The 21,606-nt window shown below is 46.0% G+C and overlaps 1 protein-coding gene and 1 long non-coding RNA gene across 2 annotated transcripts; one reads left to right on the forward strand and one right to left on the reverse strand.

Moving 5' to 3' along the window:
* Positions 1-2,103: 2,103 nt before the first annotated feature.
* On the reverse strand, positions 2,104-17,385 carry LOC307243485 (protein NLRC3-like). The gene is made up of 11 exons (XM_080018310.1): positions 17,363-17,385; positions 13,421-13,523; positions 13,192-13,308; positions 12,776-12,889; positions 12,459-12,534; positions 12,089-12,320; positions 8,510-10,313; positions 8,209-8,382; positions 7,608-7,781; positions 7,348-7,394; positions 2,104-7,099 (listed from the first exon to the last, which is right to left on the reverse strand). The coding sequence occupies exons 2-11, from the start codon at positions 13,507-13,509 to the stop codon at positions 6,555-6,557; spliced, it is 3,372 nt and encodes a 1,123-aa protein (XP_079874436.1). The 5' UTR covers positions 13,510-13,523; positions 17,363-17,385; the 3' UTR covers positions 2,104-6,554.
* On the forward strand, positions 17,040-19,165 carry LOC307243486. Its single transcript, XR_013844626.1, has 4 exons — positions 17,040-17,140; positions 18,164-18,352; positions 18,465-18,513; positions 18,652-19,165. It is a non-coding gene; the product is annotated as an uncharacterized lncRNA (long non-coding RNA).
* The last annotated feature ends 2,441 nt before the right edge of the window (positions 19,166-21,606 follow it).

Below are 21,606 nucleotides of genomic sequence, written 5' to 3' on the forward strand. Positions count from 1 at the left end.
CAGTGGCACCACCAAGGCCTCCAGTGGCACCTCCAAGGCCTCGAGCGGCACCATCAAGACCTCCAGCGGCACCTACAGGTCCTCAGGAAGCACCTGTGGAACCTTCAGTGGCACCACAATGACCTCCAAACGCACCACCAAGACCTCCAGCAGCACCACCAAAACCTTAAGTAGCACTTAACGTTTCTTTAAAACAACTGTTTATTTTTTACTTTAAACCAAATCTTGTCATTGTTATAACTTACCTTGTTGTATGCAAGTATATGTTAAGTCTCAGTGATGTCGTTGTGTCTCATGTGCGTCAATGATGACATATTTACACAGGTTTATGATAGTAGAAGATATTATGTAATTTTAGTGGTGACTTTTTTTCTTGAATTACATTTTCAATAAGTTTATTTTCCATGTAATTGCAAATATGTATAACACACATATATGTGTGTGACAAATAATCTCTTTAACTTGAACTTGAAGTACTGGAGGTAAGTTAAGGTAAGTTTCATTTTGGAGGATTTAAATGTATATTTAATACAACACAGACAATTACCTATTTTATATAATTATAGAACCCAGAATCGCAACTGTGGCGTCGCCCCTTGCGGCTGCCTGCGCGAGCACCTCGTGTCGATTACGCACATTTTTGTATTTTTTGTATTTTTAGAGCTTATAGAGTTTATTGTGCGTAATCACCGGGTGTCATGACATTTCACTGCATATGTATGACCGTATGTATATGTATGTGACAAATAATCTCTTGAGCTTGAACTTTAACTAAATAGTAATTACCATTACATGGTTTATATTTTTCCGACGCCTCGCTGGATCTTGAACGTATCACTCAGTCATACATCCGAGTGGATTTGACTACGTGGTCAAGAGCTTTTTTGGACTTCTGTTTTTTGTATTTTTCATTAATGTGGCAGAGTAATAGGGACCAAAGAGATAAAATATCAATCAAACAGATCATCTACCGTGGTAAGAGGGTACACAAACACGCACACACGCATGTGATTTGTAATCTCTAACCACTGCAGGGCAACAGAGTCTACACCGCACGCTGAACACAGTGTGAATGGACATTCTGAATCAGAACCTGCACATTTATCATAAATAGTATGTTCACATCATAAAGCATTTTGCGCCAACGTTCTGCGACTTCCGGTAAAATTGCAACAGTTTTTCACTAATTCCTGCTCCAAATCTAGATGGATGTGGATTGAACTTTGAACCACAGCTTGTTTGTGTCCAGTGCTCCCGAGCTTGGGTTTTTCCCAAGTGCGGAGCAGCGTTTTGCTTGAATCTACTTTAATCCGCTGTTATCTGCTCGTCTTTCTTCTTTTCTCCACCTCTGGGATTTGGCTCCTGCAGGCGTGTTAGTGAGGCTCTGCCAACCTCGGACTACACCGGCTACGGGCTACAGTGGCTTTTGATTCTGTTGATCATACCCTACTTCTAGATTGCCTTGACACTTGCATTGGCATTAGAGGTTTTGCACTTTCCTGATTTAGATATTATCTTTCAGAGAGGACCCACCATGTAATTCATGGCAATGTGACCTCTGAGTATTGTAATGTTACTAGTGGGGTCCCACAGGGATCGGTACTTGGTAATTTCTTTGGTTCGGCTGAGGTGCGGCTGTGTTGTGGCTGAGGTGCTGGTGCCGGGCAGCACCAGTGGCCCATCTCATCTGCGCCGTCGGGGAGGTCGAGCAGCTACATTTTTTATATGAGAATTATTACTGGATATTCTACTGGCAAGTTTAAAATTGATCGGAAGAAGGAAGAAGCTGAATTTATCAGCTTCTTCTTCTTTATTATAAATTTTACCAGGCAAAAAAAACAAAACTGCAATTACTGGAACCAAACATCAAGCCAGTGACATAGAGCCGTAAAGCCTAAAGCACTTTTCCCACGGTTTGGTACCCGAACACAGAGTAGGAATGAAAGAGGTGCCATTCTCCATATTACAAGTCAGTGTACTGTCAAAATGATTTTGAAGCTGTTATTTTCAGGTAAAATTAAATAACAGTGTTGCTTTAAGAGTCAGATGGGCACCAGCAAATTAGAAAAATGGAAACAGCGATACAACAGCAGTGACAATCATATCTTTTTACTTTATTATTATTCATTTTTTTATTGTGAGAACAGCAATACAGTGGTACTTCGACTTACAACAGCATCTACTTACGATTAATCCAAGATACGAGTAGCGATAGTCGCTAAAATTTGTATCAACTTGCGACCGACTGCTCCAAGATACGACCGTGGAAATTTGCAGTTGGCGCGTCGGCGGTCAGTCAGCAGGCGACCTACATGGTGTATGCACGTAGTTCGTGGCTTATCGATATTTTTTTTCATATTTACTGTGTTTGTGCTGTGTATTTTGTTTATTTTCATCCTTCATGATTTCATAATTTATATGGGAAAAAATGCTTCGACATACGACTGTTTTAACATATAGAAAAAATTACAGTCGTACGTCGAGGTACCACTGTACAACAATACAATGCACTGGAGAAAAATGAAATTGGATTACACAATAAAAAAAAAAATCAATTGGTAGATAAAACAAACTTCAATTTAATAAGTTTAGAACAAGTACAAAATATATTTCTATATTTATTTAAATACCGTAAGGTTTTGTGCCGCAGAACCGATGTGCTACTGAGGAGTAGGAGGAATTTGACTCTCGACACCATAAACAATATGACGGTGAGGGAGGGCTCAAGAACCAAGAAGCTAGCTGAGGTGATGAAGAGGCAGGGAGCGGCAGTGTGTGGGGTGCAGAAGAACAGGAGGGTGCATGCCAAGACAAGAAGGAGGGGGTTGACATCACAATGGTAGAAGGCTACCAGCTTATCAATACATAGGCATGGAGGAATAAGGTGAAAGCTACGACTGGAGGGGTTGGGCTCATGCTGAGCAAGGAGGCACAGAGAATGCTCATCAGCCTAACCTCGACCTCTGACCATGTCATCATTGTTTCCTTCAAAAGCAACACAATCCTCACCACTGTGGCTGCCTACATTCCAACACTTCAAATGGCGGACAAGGAGAAGGTGAAGTTCTACAGCAACCCCGGACAAGCAGTGAAGGTTGTCCCAGTCCACAACATCCTGACCATTCTCTGTGATTTTAATGCACAACTAGGACATGAGGATGTTGCATTCACCTATCACCAAGAAAAAATGATAAGGGGGTTCTCTTGTTGGAGCTGATGGAGGACCACTCCCACCTAGCAAGCAACACGATGTTCGAGAAGGGAAGGAGGTGGCTATGGACGTGGCTGTCACCATCAGGGACAAAGGCACAGATTGGCTTCATCTTGACCAGGCAGAAGTGGCGAAACAGCGTGGTCAACTCAGGTGCCTGCAGTACCTTCTCATCTATGGAGTCTGATCACCGAATAGTGGCGATGAATGTGTGACTCTGCCTACGGGCACCTCCCCATGTGACCCAGGTGAGAATGGTGGAGGCTTAGGGACAACAGGCTTCAGAGGAGGTACACTTTGGAGGTCCACAACCGGTTCCAGGCGGCGACGGAGGAAGGAGAGTCGGCAATAGAACATTACGGAAAGTTTGTGAAAGCAAATGAGGGCGCAGCAGAGGAGTAAATTGAGAAAGTTCCCAAGTAGAGGAAGAATGTGAGGGTTTCCTCTGACCCACGAGTCATCAGAGCCAAGGTGGAGATGGAAAAGGCATACTGCGCACTACTCAAGGGCTGCAGTGACATCTGCTAAGAGGAGTACAACAAGAAGAAGAAGATCTTGTACCAGACCTATTAAGTTATTGAGGAGAAGCTTGCCAGCAAGATCAGAGAAGTGGAGGCAGTCCATCTGAACCAGTAGCACAACATGAGTTGGAAGCTGATCAATGGGATTGCTGGTAGAAGTTCCTCAAAACCCTCTTGAATAGAACCTCTTCGGAGCCGAGTCGTGGTATTAGATGAGCAGTCCGAGCTGGAGAGAGTGTTCGAGGACCTAGACGTCGAGGATTGGCCCTTTACACACAGGGCCTATGACAAAGCCAAAATGTCACTGAAGGGTGGAAAGGGCTGTGGAGAAGACTGTTTTTCCAGAGGTCCTGATATACATCCCCATTGAGGACTTCATGCTTGACCTCATGAACAACGCATACAAGAAGAGGTAACTTCCAGAGGAATGGAGCACTCATTGAGAGTCCTCCATTCTATTCCTCCATTCCTGTTAGATTAGACTGGATTCAACTAGTTGTCATTGCAAGTACAAGTACTGAGGCAACGAAATGCATTTCTCTGCATTTTACCATCCGAGGAACCCAGGTATCTAGGAGCAGTGGGCTGCAATATAACGGCGCCCAGGGAGCAATTATGAGATAGGGTATCTTGCTCAAGAACACATCAGCACGCTACCAGGAGGAGCCGGGTATCGAACTGGCAATCTTCCGATTACGAGATGACCCACTCTACCTCTTAAGCCACTGCCCCACTGTCAATAACCTTCATTGACTTTTGCAAGACGTTCTACTCCATACACAAGGAATGGATGCTGGACATACTGAGGGCCTATGCAATACTGGAGAAGCTTGTGAAACAGTGGCAGTGTCCTACGCACGCATCCAGGCTAAGGTCACCACGCCTGACGGTACACTGAGCTGTTCGACATCTTCCATATCTCTTCATCGTGCCTGATTACATGCTGAGGAAAGCCATTGGTGGGAGAGAGGAGGAGCTAGGCTTCACCCTGGTCCGATGCCAGAGTCAGCGAGTGGCTCCAGTAAATATCATTGACCTGGACTTTGCCGATGACATAGCGCTTGTCTCAGATACGGTGGAGCAGGCCCGCACCCTCCTATTGTCCTATTGAGGAGGAGGGTCTGAAGATAGGACCGCATCTCAACACGGGGACAACCAGGTGCTTGCATATAACACCACCAATGCTACCGTCCACACCAGAGATGGCATGCTGCTCCAAACCCCAACCAACTTTAAATATCTCTGCTGTCACATAGACTCCAGTGAGAAGGACCTCAGGACCAGACGAGGACTGGCGTGGTCGGCGCTCCACAACATGAAGAAAGTGTGGACGTCAACCCTCAGTACAAGACTCAAAAGGTCACTATTCCTCCCCTACCATACGGCTTGGAGACATGGACCCTCACAACCAAGGCCGAGAAGTCACTGGATGGCTGCTATACCCGCATGTTGCGCATGGCCCTTGAAGTATCGTAGCAGGGCCATACGCGGAACATTGACCTCTACAACGGCATGCTGAGAGTGACAGACAAGATTAAGGAGCGTCATCTGAAGCTTGCTGGCCACCGTGTCTGACACCCTGAGCTTGCTGCCTGCCTGACAAATGCCACTTTACAAGTTGTATGAGGCCATTTTGGATAGCTTTAATCACAGTTACATTCTATCAAAAGAATAGGGAAGTTGTATTTTGCCAGATTAATCAAAATCGTGAAAATTATGATCAATACCTCTAAAATGCCAGTTAGAAAAACATATTGATTTGTTTCTTATGGTCATATCAGCATTACTCCATATTAAAGTATAGTGTGTACAACACATTTTCCAAGCCACGAGTGTCTGCTGATGACATTTGGACAATTTCATTGGTAGTTTGGATGGCAGAAGATCACAAGACAGAAGAAACTAAAGACCCCGAATCTTTCGAAAATGCAGCTTAAGCTCCACATTGAATTTGCATCACTTTGGCACTTCTTCAACCAGTTGACTCTAAAGGTATTAACCACATCATTGGAATGTAAGACTTCAAGACCACCTTCTGCTTTCTTATTTCAAAGACTCTTCCAAATGAAACGATGAACAACTGTATTCACCTGGTTGCAGGTTACATCGTTCACACAAAGAGACAGGGAAGGAGAGACCAATCGAGAGAGTCCCTCAGCTTTAGATAGAACAACTCAACCAAATATTGAGAGATCTATTTGCCATCAGTTATTCAAAATGCATTAAGATCAGTTTCATCATTTCTTTTTTCAAGAGAGGAAAAATATCTGGAATTTGTCTCCCCTTTTTCAAGCCATTTAAGCTCTGGATCTAACAAAGGCTCCTTTTGCTGCGTCCAAGTCAATTTGGTCAAGTTTCATTTGGATTTCAAATTTCTCTTATTGGTCCTCTGGTGTAAGAACATCTTTCTTCAACAGGATATCTAGCGTATTCAACAATTCAGCTTCTTCCTGCTTTCTGGACTTTTTTTAATGCCACTAACATGGCATTTTCTATAGAAAATAGTGACACAATAGGAACACTGCTACATCAATAACAATAGATGACTTGGATTCCGAATAAACTGTTGAATCCTATTAGTTTTAAAGGTGAATAAAAAAGTGAAAAGAAAGTCTGGAAGAGCACATTGCCAAACATTAACATGACTCCAAAATGTGTTATTTGACAGTAAAGTTATATACAGATTGAGGGATAATTTCTATAAAAATATGTCAAATACATGAATGTATAGCAGCGTGGACAGGTAATTTCGTACAGTGTTTATAAACTACTGTATGTGATAAAAACATTTAATATTCAGGTCAGCTTTTAGAGAGAGGATACTACAGCTCCTCCATCTGGCACAGAGACACTGAGGAACCAGACCTCCACAAACTAAAACCAGGGTGGAGTGGTTCAGTGAACGTGGTGTAGAAGGTGTGGAGGTGTCTCAGTGTGTCAGAGGAAACTGAGTAGAAGGACAGAGTGCCAGCAGACCAGTCCAGATACACTCCTACTCTGTGAGGACCAGAGGACGGAGGGAGATTTATGTCTGTTTTACTGTTAATGTACAAGGCAGAGTAATGATCATTAAAACAACACAGACTCCAAGACTTGTCATTCCATCCAAGACTGCAGTCAGAACCCTCTCCTCTCCTTCTGATTCCTCTGTATGTCATTCCTATATCAACCCTTCCTTCCCTCTCTACCTCCCAGTAGCAGCGTCCAGTCAGACCTTCTCTACACAACACCTGAAAATAGAAGTCAAATCTGTCTGTGTGATCAGGATGTGGCTGCTTCTCTTCAACCTTCATCACCTTCCTGTTGTTGTCAGACAGACAGAGTTCTCTGTGTGCTGTGTTTGGGTCCAGTGTGAGTTTAACACCATCTGGTGGAGAACAAGACACAAAACAGCAACAGTTTATAATCTAACATCCCTGTTTGGTTCATTCATTGTGGATTAATCAACAGACAGATTGTCCATTTATCAGCAGTGTGATGAAGACACATGATGTCCACCATCATCTTCATTCTCAGTAGGATGTGAATGGATGGACGTCCCGTACTGCCGTGTGGATGGACTTTCCATCTAAATAGTTGATCAATAGTAATGAATCAAACTAAACAGACACTTACACTTGCTCACACCTCGTTTCAGCCTCCACCCTCCACCGTGCTCCACCCTGGGAAGAACACAGTCAGAACATTCTCTGAGATCAGGGAAACACGGACATTAAGAAGCTCCCGTATCCATGGTTTCCCATCATGCATCGGTCATATGTGCTGTCTAACAACAAAGCACGTTCCCCAGCATCCCAGTATGATTGACCACATGGTTGTAGAGCGTCCTCCTTGTAGAAGAGCTTGTCAGGGAGTGTCAGCTGGTCTCTTCATACCTGAGAGTGTCCAGTCTCCAGCGTGGGTCCTCCAGGCCAGCAGAGAGCAGCCTCACTCCTGCCTCTCCTGGGTGGTTGTAGCTCAGGTCCAGCTCTCTCAGATGGGACGGGTTGGAGCTCAGAGCTGAGGCCAGAGAAGCCACGCCCTCCTGTGTGAGCAGACAGCCTGACAAGCTGCAAACAACATGAAGCACCAGGTGCCAACATCAGGAAGACGGTTGCTACGGCAACAGAAACTGAAACATAGTGCATTGAGATGGAATATTGATTTGTAATGATTTTAGAACCAGTATGCCAGCCGGATGTAAACACATGCAGGTAGGAGTTTTTAACCCTAACAAAGCTCATTATTAACAGACGTCAATATTTAGAAATAACTGACCATTGATTGACCAATCAGTCAATATTCCATAGAGCCATGAAATCATACAAGTCAAGTATTTTTATGGGTGATTTAAAAATGTAAGATCATGCAGACACATACTGTATATAGTACACATGTTCCACACACTTTGTCAGAAGGACATTCATGTACGTAAATGCATCATTATTTGATGTCCATTCATGAGCCAGTTGGTTCCAGAGGTTGAGTAACACTGACCTGAGAGTGTCCAGGGCACAGTGTGGACTCCCCAGTCCAGCAGAGAGCAGCTTCACTCCTGAATCCTGCAGATCATTGGTACTCAGGTCCAGCTCTCTCAGATGAGAGGAGTTGGAGCTGAGAACTGAGGCCAGAGCTTCACAGCTTCTCTCTGACAGATTACAGCCACTCAGCCTGCACATCAACATGACACAGATAAATACATAGTTTGATATCAGATATACAAGTACATTCATGTAAAATATGTCATCAGATTTCAAACAGTGTACAGTTAATATACGTATGTTATCTGTGCACCTACAGAGATGTTTTGGAGGCTTTGACCACGGGCAGCAGCCTCAGAAGAGCCTCCTCTGAAGCAGAGTATTTCTTCAGGTCAAACACTTCCAGCTCCTCTTCTGATGACAGTAAGATGAAGACCAGAGCTGACCACTGAGCAGGGGAGAGGTTCTCTGTGGAGAGACTTCCTGATCTCAGGTGATGTTGGATCTCCTCCACTAGAGAATGGTCATTCAGCTCATTCAGACAGTGGAACAGGTTGATGCTTCTTTCTGGAGAGAGATTCTCACTGAACTTCTCCTTGATGTAAAGCACGGTTTCCTGATTGGTCACTGAGTTACTTCCTGTCTGTTCCAGCAGGCCCCGTAGGAGCAGCTGATTGGTCTCCAGTGAAAGGCCCAATAAGAAGCGAAGGAACAAGTCCAGGTGTCCGTTGACACTCTGCAAGGCCTTGTCCACAGCACTCTGGTAGAGGGATTGTAAGTCAAGTTCTTTTTTCTTTCCCTGAGAGAACTTTGATGTTGGTTGTGCCCCTGACAGCAGATTGACACCGGTGCTGGTGAACGCCATAAAGACATAAACAGCAGCCAGAAACTCCTGGATGCTCAGATGGACAAAGCAGAACACCTTGTCCTGGTAAAGCCCACACTCCTCTTTAAAGATCTGGGTGAAGACTCCTGAGTACACTGAGGCTGCTCTGACATCAATGCCACACTCTGCCAGGTCTGCTTCATAGAAGATCAGGTTTCCTTTCTCCAGCTGCTCAAAGGCCAGTTTTCCCAGGGACAGAATGATCTCCTTGCTCTCTGTATTCCAGCGTGGATCTGTCCCAGATCCTCCATGATACTTGACGTTCCCCTGTATGGACTGAACCAGCAGGAAGTGGATGTACATCTCAGTCAGGGTCTTGGGCATCTCTCCTCTCTGGGCTGTTGTCAGGACGTGATCCAGAACTGTAGCAGTGATCCAACAGAAGACTGGGATGTGACACATGATGTGGAGGCTGCGTGATGCCTTGATGCTTGAGATGATGGTGTCAGCCTGCTCCTCCTCTCTGAATCTCTTCCTGAAGTATTCCTCCTTCTGTGGGTCGCTGAAGCCTCTCACCTCTGTCACCATGTCCACACACTCAGGAGGGATCTGATTGGCCGCTGCAGGTCGTGTGGTTATCCAGAGGCGAGCGGAGGGAAGCAGGTTGCCCCGGATGAGGTTTGTCAGCAGAACGTCCACTGAGGTGGATGCTGTGACATCAGTCCACGTCTCATTGTTCTGGAAGTCCAGAGGAAGTCGACACTCATCCAGACCGTCCAAGATGAACACAACTTGGAAGTTGTCGTAGCTGCAGATTCCTGATTCTTTGGTTTCAAGAAAGAAGTGATGAACAAGTTCCACCAAACTGAACTGTTTCCCTTTCAGCAAGTTCAGCTCTCTGAAGGTGAATGGAAATGTGAAGTGTATGTCCTGGTTGGCGTTGTCTTCAGCCCAGTCCAGAGTGAACTTGTGTGTTAACACTGTTTTACCAATGCCGGCCACGCCCGTTGTCATCAGTGTTCTGATTGGTTGATCTTGTCCAGGTAAGGGTTTAAAGATGTCTTGACATTTGATGACTGTTTCTTCTGTCACTGTTTTCCTGGAAGCTGCTTCAATCAGTCTGACCTCATGTTCCTGGTTGACCTCCTCACCCCCTCCCTCTGTGATGTAGAGCTCTGTGTACATCTGCTTCAGAAGTGTTGCTTGTCCTGCTTTAGCGATTCCCTCATACAAACACTGGAACTTCTTCTTCAGATGAGACTTCAGTTGACGTTGGCAGACAGGAGCACAATTTACTGAATGAACAAACAACAGAGAACATCAATGAGTAGATGTTAAGGTCAATGAGAATAATGTCAATATTTCCTGGTAATGTGTCAAGCGCTGACGTCAACTTGCTTGTGTCCATTATGTTGTTCACCGTGTCTCATTACAAGTTGAGAAGTCTCTCCAGCTTTAAGAACGGCGTCCGTACAGTGTTGTGTCTGAATATTATGTAGAAGCTCAATGCTCACGTTCTTCTGTGGTGTTTGACACCAAGTTTTATGACATATTATCACCTCCTGCTGTGCTGGCGTGCTTGTGGATGGTGAGATTTTCTTAAACAGGATTGTTTTTTTTAAACGGAGGGGAAAAATACATGTTTTCAGTGCTTATGAGGCCTGAGGCCAACTAACTCTGTGATGGCGGCTCCTGTCCTAGACCATCTCCTAACTCCTATAGTGTCCCATAAACTCTGTCCTGGCTCCTAGATTGTCTTCTAGCTTCTATCTCTGGGCTTTCTAGGTTTAGAGAGCTGCTTGAGGTCTCTTCTTAAGCCCCTTTCCAAAATGTAATGGAAAATGACAGAATTAGGCCTATGCCCGCTTCTAACCCCATATCTGCTTCATAACAACAAGAGCATTTTGTACTGCAGGTCATAGTTTAAACCGCCTTGTGACCAAAGGAGAAGTTGCCTTTCCTTCCGACTTATTGCACCCCGCCAGACCGTCTGGACAGGAAACCAGACTACGCCCGCTGCGACACGATTGATACAAAGTTCTCTTCTAAGTAACGGTTCATGTGACGTAGTTGAACCTTTAGCAAGATGGTTCAAGAGAGATGCTCTTTGCTTTTCTGTGTGACCTGTTAAGTGCTCCCCGCTGATTAATGTTCTATACAATAAACTTAGACTAAGTGACGGTTGTATTTTCTGTTTAACCTGAATTATCTCACCCCACGCATGGCAGGAATTTTCACGACAATTCTTTGGCATCACAACTGGCTCTCTAACTCCAGATATCTGACCCGATCTCCTTTACAGGTGTAACCGTACGGCCGTGGTCTGGGACCAGGGAAGCCTAAACTTGCCTGTGACGTAATCAATATCTAAATCAAGTTTCTTAAAATAAAATCCGGCAAGGGCCTTAGGTAGTCATTCCCACATAGCCTCCTTTACGGAAAAGTTCTGTATGGAGTCTGTTCCCACATAGACGACTGTTCGGGATACATTACATCATTCTTCTGCGAGATGTGTCTAATGTCATGCGAGACTAGATAAAAGAATCGGTCTCCCCACCCCACAAACTCCTCTCTCTGCTGATTGAGAGGGGACAGAGACCCCATCCCACTGCCCTGCGGTGCAGCCAGCGGGCAACCCAGGCGCTTGTGCATGATGCCACCACACGGTCGCACAGAACCCATAACTGTAAAAGACAAGTCTAGGGTCTGAGTGGCATTTCAAAAAGAAAAAGGATAATATAAGAATATAAAGACCTCTCTCCATAGACTGGAAGTGTTCCAGTTTCTCGTCTTTGGAGCCAAGCTCCACGGTTCAGATTGAACTTGCCATTCTTCAGAATTTTTTTTTTCTTTCTTCCCGAAAACAAATCTTTTTTTTTTAAATATTTGTACAAAATAAATGTTCTTAAAAAAACACTATTTGTGCTTTATTTAGATTTGGCTCCACCTCAACTTTACGGCAATGTAACTGTTTCCATTCCCACACACTTCCATTCACAGGCGTACCGACAATTTGCAGGTAATTATACTAGGTCGAGAGTGGGGGAGTGTGTGAAGCACAGTCTCTTACTGCTCTGCAGAGAGTCAGCCACATCCTCCTGCTTCATCCTCCTCAGGAAGTGCAGTGTGATGTTCACAACTCCCTCTCTGGCGCTCCTCCTCTGCTCCTCTTCCTCAGCGTCCACCTCATCATCCTCTTCCTCCCTCTGCCTCTCTGAGCATCGTGGCTCATCTGGACTCAGAACCTTCCGGAGCCTCTTCAGCTCCTCCTTCACAAAGGTGACCATGTTGTCCTCCAGCAGCTGGAACAGAAGAACATCGATGAGAACTTTACTGTCCTGGATTCACATCCCACTGGTGTGAAGAGGAAGCATGGAGACCATCAGCACCACAACACATGCTGCTTCATGTCATTTGGAGCTTGTTGGACATTTACACACCAGGAATAAGGAGTCCAGGTCTGTTTGATGCTGCTGTCCAGACTGAGCACTGGTGACCTCTGACCTCTGCTGGTCTCTGTGGAGAACACACACACACACACACACACACACACACACACACACACACACACACACACACACGCTCACACACACACACACACACACGCTCACACACACACACACGCTCACACACACACACACACACACACAGTTTGAAGGTTCTGACCACTTCATTTGCTCCTGACTTGTTCCCTCTGCTCAGTAGAGAATGATAACAACCATCTCCTCTGTTTCCATCTTCTGTTTCAAAGTCCTACCTCTTCTCCCTGGAGGGGCGGCCATCTTTGAAGCCAAAAGGATGATCCATAGACCAGTCACTCTTCATGGAGACACAGCTGGGTTCAGGACAGTCTGCTCTCTCCTGATGGAATCTACCAGATAAACAATAAGCACCATCCGGATGCTAGGATTTGAGGATGTTTAGCTGTTTTATTTGATCAACTATTTGATAAATCCTCACCTCTGCTCTGCACACACACGCACCCACACCCAAACACAGTTATTGATTCCCCTAGAAAGACCAGGGGACCACTGTGCTTATAAATGTGATGTTTGGAGAGAAGACCCTAAATCTACAGAGTTTGAAGGTTCTGACCACTTCATTTCCTCCTGACTTGTTCCCCCTGCTCAGTAGAGAATGATAACAACCATCTCCTCTGTTTGAAAGTCCTACCTCTTCTCACTGAGGGGGCGGCCATCTTTGAAGCCAAAAGGATGATCCATAGAGCGGTCACTCTTGAAGGAGACCCCACTGGGGGCAGGACCCTCTGGACTCTCCTGCTGCTTTCGCCTTCAACACAACACACACAGAGCTTTTCCTCAGACTCATGAAGGTGCAGTGACATCACTGCTTAGCTTTGAGATGGACAACAGTCCCAGACACTCAGAGATCCTCATCTTACCTCTTAGTTTTGCTCGGGCCGCCATGTTCCCCAGACAGAGTTGTGCTAGAGGTCGGACGCCCCTCCTCTCTCTCCTCAGACACATTCATGGTTGACTGCAGACCTTGACATAAAGACACCAACATACTGTCGTACTAGGGATGCCGCAGTGAGGAGTTTTTCCGTTATGCACAGGCGCTAATTACACATGGAGATTACGCATGGAGGGAGACAGTGGCAAGCCCACGGCCTCCCAGCGCCACTAGAGGCCGCTCTTTCCTCATGCTGCTCCTCCCTCCGGCAAACTCCACACACACACACACCTGAGACCTATCGTCATCATCATCATCATCATCATCATCATCTACTGCTGTATTTATTCTCCGGCTCCCCAGTCACTGAACGCCAGATCATCAGCTAACTTACCCGAGTCTCTCCTGGCTCCTTCTTAGTCTGTAGATCCAAGTATCTCATCCTTGTCCTAACCTGTCTGTCTCCTCTCCTCGTTCAAGTCTTTCCGTCCTGCTTCATCCAGCCCGGTTCTCCGTCCCTCCACCCGGAACCTGGATCCCTCCTTCCCAGTCCTCACTGGTCCTGCCCTGTCCTGCTCCACCGGGTCTGATAGTCCGGTCAGTTCGGACCCGTTCCAAACGACCGGACCCCTCCTGTCATCTCCACTGTGTCTCCAAATAAACCTCCTTCATTTACCCCTGTAAATGCACGACCAAGCACTCGGGGGCATCACGGACAACCTTCGGTGGTCGTGAGTAGCCTCCAGGCCCAGCCAGCTGCACCGCTTCAACCAGATCCCGCTCCATCCCCCAACTTGGCTGCCAGCACTCCTCTCGTCCTCAGTGAGCCCCACATCCCGGCCTTGGCGCCCTACGACGGTGACTTCGGTGCGCGGTGGTCTTTGAACAACAGCCGCCGCCCTACTCCTCCGACGGCGCCTGCATCGTCTCCCTGAGAGTGGCCGCTCTCGCCTGGTGTCCCGAGAGATGTTCCTACGAGCTCTTCACCCACGAGATGAGGAGGATCTTTACCCACCCGGTTCACAGCAAGGAAGCCGCTAAGAGGCTCCTTTCTCTCCGTCAGGGCCCTCCAGCGCCTCTGCACTCGTCATCGAGTTCTGGACTCTGGCCACGGAGAGCGGTTGGAATGATGGAGCTCTCCAGGACATTTTCCTGCACGCCCTATACAACGACCTGTGGGACGACAACCGGATCCCGGAGCACCGGCGCGAGAAGGGGGTGGGATTCCAGCCCGTGCATCCCGGCGCTGACCATTCTTGAATGTCTCCAGAGTCCCCCGGGCCACTCGGAGCCGAGCCCATGCAGCTCAGTCGCTCTCAGATCTGAGTCGCTCTCAGATTGTCTGTACTGTGATCGGGCTGGACATCTCTGGGCCACCTGCCCGATCCAACTGGGAGGGTCCGACAACCCATTGGAAGTACTTTCCAGTCGAACCACTTCTAACCCTTCCACCCATCCTTTGCTTTCGACCGCCCCTCTCCTGGAGGGGACTTACTCTTCCACTTTCGGCTCTGATAAACTTTGGCGTGGACAATAACTTCTTAGATCAAGTAGTGGCGCGCCAGCTTGGCCTGACGCCCGTTCCTCTCCCCGCACTGTTGGAGGTCAATGGACTGACGGGGTCACAACTCACCCGGATAGAGCACCAGACGATCCCCCTCGAGCTGCGGCTGTCCGGGAACCACTGGGAAACCATGGTGTTTTACCTCATCAACTCCCCCCAAAACCACCTGGTTCTGGGGTACCTCCACAAACCCCAGATTGACTGGCCCACTGGTAGTATTGCCGCATGGAGCACCCACTGCCATGGACATTGCCTCTGTTCCACCTCGGCCCCCTTGTCTGACATCCCTCCAGCTTTCCCCTAGATCCCAGATCTGTCCTCCGTCCCGGAACAATATTTGGAACTGGGCCAGATTTGTAGTAAACAGTGTGCACAATCCCAGTCCCAGGTCCAGTCCCGAGTTCAGTACCGAGTCCAGTCCCAGGTTCAGTCCCGAGTTCAGGTCATGGTCCAGTCCCGAGTTCAGTCCAAGGTCCAGTCCCAGGTCCAGGTCCAGTCCCAGGTCCAGTCCCAGTCCCAGGTGCAGTCCAGAGTCCAGTCCCAGGTCCAGTCTCCGCCCCAGGTCCAGCCCCAGGTCCAGCCCCAAGTCCATGTTTCACAGATATAAGTACAGTAGTTTCACTTCTATAAGTACAGATCTAGGTGTCGACAAAACAGGTCCAGGTCCAGTCCCAGTCCCGAGTCCAGTCCCAGTCCCAGTCCCAGGTCCAGTCCCAAGTTCAGTCCCAGTCCCCGGTCCAGTCCCAGGTTCAGGTCCAGTACCAGGTCCGGTCCCAGTCCCAGTCCCGAGTTCAGTCCCAGGTCCAGTCCCGAGTTCAGTCCCAGTCCCAGGTCAGGTCCCGAGTTCAGTCCCAGTTCCGGGTCCAGTCCCAGTCCCAATCCCAGCTCAAGCCAGGTGGGTACTGTCAAGCCCAAGGCCTCCCAGCGCCACTAGAGGCTGCTCTTTCTTCAACTGCTGCTCCTCCCTCCGGCAAACTCCACACACACACACCTGAGACCTATCATCATCATCATCATCATCATCATCATCATCATCTGCAGTATTTATTCTCCGCCTCCCCAGTCACTGATCATCAGATCGTCAAATAAATTACCAAGTTGGTATCTCTCCTGGCTCCTTCCTAGTCTGTAGATCCAAGTATCTCATCCTTGTCCTAACCTGCCTGTCTCCTCTCCTCATTCGAGTCTTTCCGTCCTGCTTCATCCAGCCCTGTTCTCCGTCCCTCCACCCGGGAACCTGGATCCCTCCTTCCCAGTCCTCACCGGTCCTGCCCTGTCCTGCTCCACCTGGTCCCGTAGTTCCGCCGGCTCGGACCCGTTCCAACCCGACTGGACCCCTCCTGTTGTCTCCACTGTGTCTCCAAATGAACCTCCTTCGTTTGCCCCTGTCTGCCTACCGTCTCTGTGTCGCGCATTTGGGTCCCTCCTAGCCCTGATCGTAACAGACAGGTCCTGATCTGGACCTGATCTCAGGTCTTCCATAGCCTCTCTCCTCCTGTGATGAGTGAACTGTGGCTCCGCGGGCTCTGCTGTGTGCGCACGAAGCCACTTCCACTTTGTAATGTCCGACTAAGTATTGATCACACGCTTAGTATTTTACTGATTAGAATTTGTTTTATCTGGTGAACGTCGGCGCTGATGCGCAAAACTTCACTCCATGGGTTTCATTTAAAATAAAGCAAAACGATGTAACTGGTGTACGCCCGGACACCGTCTAACACCGATAACCGCAGCAACCCTAAGTCCTAGCTGCTGACATAGTGATGTTCAACATGTGTTTACGTCCTGTTTTTTACCTGCTTATTCCAGTTGGAGGTGGCAGGCGGCTGCTGGCCTCCTCACTTCACTGTGAGCAGGAAGCAGAAGGAACTCACTCACTGTGTTTGTTTCCAACAGGCTTGTGACGCTTTTTACAACTTCATTTACAGTGTAATAAAAACACACCGAGTGTCATGAAAGTGAACTTTGAACTATACGTCCTGCTCTATCAGAGACAAACGTCACTTCGCTGTTTGAAGGCTTCATTCAAGTAGAAATAACGTGACGTCATCCTGCCCACCTCGCACCAAACATCTTCTCCTCTTTAAAAACACATCACGTTTCCAGGACCAACGATATGATTTGATCGTGTTCACAGTCAAAAGGGTGAGTTTTAAATAGTGTTTAACCATCTTCTATCTCTGTCTCCAGACCATGGGGTTGGGACAGATAAGCAGACGAAATCAAAGCACGACGCCAAACATTCCAACTACTGTTTAAACTTGTTGAGTGGTGTTTTGAAGCTCATACAATGAGTCCAACAGGTAAAATATCTGCAGTGAGAGAGTAGACGGTGAATAAAACACCGTAAAGAGTTCAGTACATTACCTTGGAAAACATGTCCTCTGCATGTCCTCAGTCAAACGAGGCTGAAGTTAGGTCCGTGGTGCATTCAAATTCCTCGGAATTTTTAGAGTTTGGTCGACACCTAGATCTGTACTTATAGAAGTCAAACTACTGTACTTATATCTGTGAAACATGGACTACATTATATAAGAGGTCCATATTGCACTTATGTCACAGTTTGTGATATGTCAAAGTATTGTCCTATTTGTGGAAACAGGAACAAGTTCAGAGCTTTCACAATGCACACAAGCACACACATACTGAAGAAAAGAAGAAGAAACAGAAAGAACATACCGGTCATATATATATATATAAAATAAAAAAATATATATATATCTAATAATAATAATAATTATTATTATTGTTATTGTTATTGTTATTGTTATTATTATTATTATTCATAATAATAATATTAATAATAATATTAATATTAATAATTTATTATTATAAATATTTATCGAGAGTATGTGTGTGTGTGTGTGTGTATATATATATATATATACACACACACACACACATACATAACGTATAACTGACGTTGTGTATATATATATATATATATATATATATATATACACACATACATACAGTATGTCCATGTTTCTGTGCATTGTGGAGGCTCTGGATTTTGTGAGACTCTCAAACAGAGTTTACTTTTTAAGCAGCATAACACAGGCACCAAAAGGTTAAACAGGTAAGGGCTTCAGGCAGACAGTCAAAAAGAGAAGAAAAAAAAAATCTAAATAAAATAAAAACTTGCCTCGTTCAAAATTCCAATTGCAGGCTGGGAGATGGAGGCAAAAGAAAAGGGCTGCAAGGCGATGACGAGGAGACGCCATGCGCAGGCCGGTCAGTGAGCAGCCACCGTGCAGGCTGACAGCAGAAGGTGTTTGGTCATTGGCGAAGGTGGGAACACAATGAGGACAAGGGGCGGACGGGAGGAGAAGAGCAGGCTGTGGAATGATGGCAGATGTGAGACAGGGGGATGTGGGACACATACACAAGATCAATTCACTGAGTTTGATATGTAGGTCAAATGAAGCACAAGCACACGGACGGCTGACGTATGGTTCTTCTGACACAGGCCGCGGTTGAAGGCTTTGGCAAAAGTGAGGGAATGAACATCGGCACCGGTGAGAGGTCGACCGCTCCCAGTTAGAGCAAAGCTGAGAGATTAATCTGAAGAGCAAATGAACCGACTGACCCATCTACGAGGATGTTTCGATTGTTTTTCAAAAGGTAAAAATAACTTTTCTCCTTTTTTTTTGAAGCGAGAAAGACAAGATCGACATGACGATCACGAATGAAACGGAGAGACGGGGACCTGCAAAGTCAAAGTCAAACCAGCAACCAACAGAGGCCGTGTTGTGGAAACACTGTAGCACTGAGATTTTTAGCTTTCTTTGTTATTTTTTCACGGTTGAATAAAGGATTCACAAATCTGAAACTAGGTCTTAAAGAATCGTTGGCCTCTCTGGGATAATGTAGTCCAGGTCTGACCGGACTAAGTATAATGTTTTTTGATGTGGACCGGTTCAAATGATGAGGGGTGGAAAAAGCAGTGAAATCACCCTTTTTTGCATTTCACAAATAGAATAAGAATTTCACAGATCAGAAACGGTGTTAGAAACGCAATATGAACCTCTTATTATAATCTAGTCCAGGTTTGACAGCTATAAGTACAGTAGTACTACTTTAAGTAGTAGTACTAGCTTTAAACACGGTTTTCGGGTGTCTGCGTGTACCAACAAAGTCTCAAAATTCCGACGAATTTCAATGCACCATGAAAACGCGCAGTGAACGTGAAACTAACTTCAGCGACAGACGAGTCAAATGGAAAGTGAAAGTAATAATGTTCAGCGTAAACAGGAAACACCCAACAGAGAATAAAGTCTGTTTCCCATTAACTTCTGTCTATGGGATGTTTTGTGTCGTGTGTCGTACAATAAATACAACAGCTTGTACTGACGTTGGCAGACTTGCATCAGTCTCCTTCTCATATAACAAGTGTCCTTTGTCCAGGTTTGGAAAACCTTGTGTGTAGTTCAGAGCCAGTTTTCCGTCACCTCAGGGCGTGTCCTTCGTCGGTGCCAGGTGAGTTCAGCCCACTCAATCCTGTTGGTTCACCTGCAGCCCACAGCACCTGCAAATGGGCGGGGCCTTAACTCAGAATGGGCAGGAACTTAACTCGAAAGGGGGGGGGGGTTAACCCCCAAATGAGCGGGACCTTAAACCCAAAATGGGCGGCACATTAGCGCGGAATGGGCGGGGCCTGAAATCCAAATGGGCGACCTTTAACGCAAAATGGGCGGGGCCTTAACTCCAAGTAGGCGGGGTTAACCATGGTCAAACAAAAAACAGGAGGTGGCAGCCACTCGCTACCTAGTGAGACTTGTGTGTAAAATGAGGACTGTGACCTGGTTCTTAACACAACTTTGTCCAAACATCAAATTCAGAAATTAAACAGGTTGTAACTAAACTCTAGACTTGGATGGATTCAAGTCACCACAGGAATCAAAACACGTCTATAGCTGCTGCGTGTCGTACAGTAACAAGCCCCTGCAGGAAGACCCTCATCAGGCTTGTAGAGTCTCCAGCTGCCTGATGATTGGTTCCCCTACTCTTCAGATCCATGGGTTCTATTATAAAGTGAGCGAACTATTGTGATCAGTTTTAATTCGTAGTATTTCTCTTTCCAGGGTGATTTATTTATGAGGGATAGAAAAATGAAAGGATTTGGGGCCCAGCATAGTTTAAGCCCCATCTATTCTGTTTTTGTTTTTTTATAGCCGTTCAGGATATATTATCTATGCAAATAACGTTAGAACCAAAGCTTTGTGTTTGAGGACTATACCCAGTTAACCATAAGTTATGAAGCAAAGAAGGCATCTTCTTAGCCTTTGTTTTACACCACAAGAGATATTTCACTGTCAGGGAAAAGGGTTTCCAAACCAAGAGGAGGTGAAGGGATCACTGAGTTATCTTCATGTACCTCCAGTATGTTGTTGTTTTGAATGTTGTCCTTAACTGATACCTGTAACAATGGACAGTTGATCGTTTTTTGTTCTAAAAATCAATAAATATGAAGCCGTGGAGGAAAATGGACGGATGGACGTCAATGATCCATATAATCAGTATTGAAACATGGTCAATGGTGCAAAAGCAAAATGGAAGGAAGATCATTCCTGACCTCCTTTCACTTTTCCTCTCGGATTTAGAAATGAATTCGTACAGCGATTCGCAACCTGAGGGAATTGCAAGAGGGCCACCAAATCATGGGCAAAACACATGGATTTTATTGAAAAAAAGAACACAAAATTATTAATAACAAAAATGTTTTTAAATGTAAAAAAATAAAAAAATCATTCATGGAATTTTTTCTTGAAAATCCTTCAAAAATGCATCATCACTGATAGACAGGAACTAATGTTAGGGAGTACTATGTCCAAGCCGGACCACGATCTACGTGCACCTGTACATTTCTGAACTTCAGGTGATAATCCATTTTGCACGGGGATGGTAGCTCAGGCGGTAGAGCTGGTGGTCTAGTGATCTAAAGGTTGCTGGTTGGATCCCAGGCTCCTCCTGCTAGCATGCTGTAGTGTCCTTGAGCAAGACACTTAACCCCTAACTGCTCCTGATGGCTGCGTCCGTCGGTGTTTGAACAATTGTAAGTCGCTTTGGATAAAAGCGTCTGCTAAATGACTAAATGTAAATAATCAAAATGGATAGTTGGCAGCATCAGGCACGCTGAAAATGAAAGAAGCCATTGGTACATCATCCACAGGCAGGACACCACTGCCTGTCAAACCAAAAAGAAAGGTTGGGAGAAAGTATAGCGCTGAATATTTATAATTGGGATTATGTTGGCCAGGCACAGAAGACGAACCGTTACGGTGGTGCGTTCCCAGATTTTATCGAAGGAAGCTCTGAAGTCGTGTAAACTGCGGCGTCACCTCGAGACAAAACACCAACAGTACATGTCCAAGCCGCTTGACTTTTTTGATAATAAACTCAAAGGAGTATCAGGGCAAAGAGAAAGTCATCAAAACGTCATGTATGGGCACTGAGAACGCAAAGGCAGCGGAAGCGTCCTATCAGGTCACCCGACTCATAGTCAAGGCTGATAAGCTGCATACAATTGGGGATAATATAATTCTTCCTGCCACAAAAGGGATCAAATGACAAAAGTGATGTTGGGAGAGAAGGCGTGCAAGCCAATCAAC

The sequence above is a fragment of the Zeus faber genome, assembly GCF_960531495.2.
Source record: "Zeus faber genome assembly, chromosome: 17".
Lineage (NCBI taxonomy): Eukaryota > Metazoa > Chordata > Actinopteri > Zeiformes > Zeidae > Zeus > Zeus faber.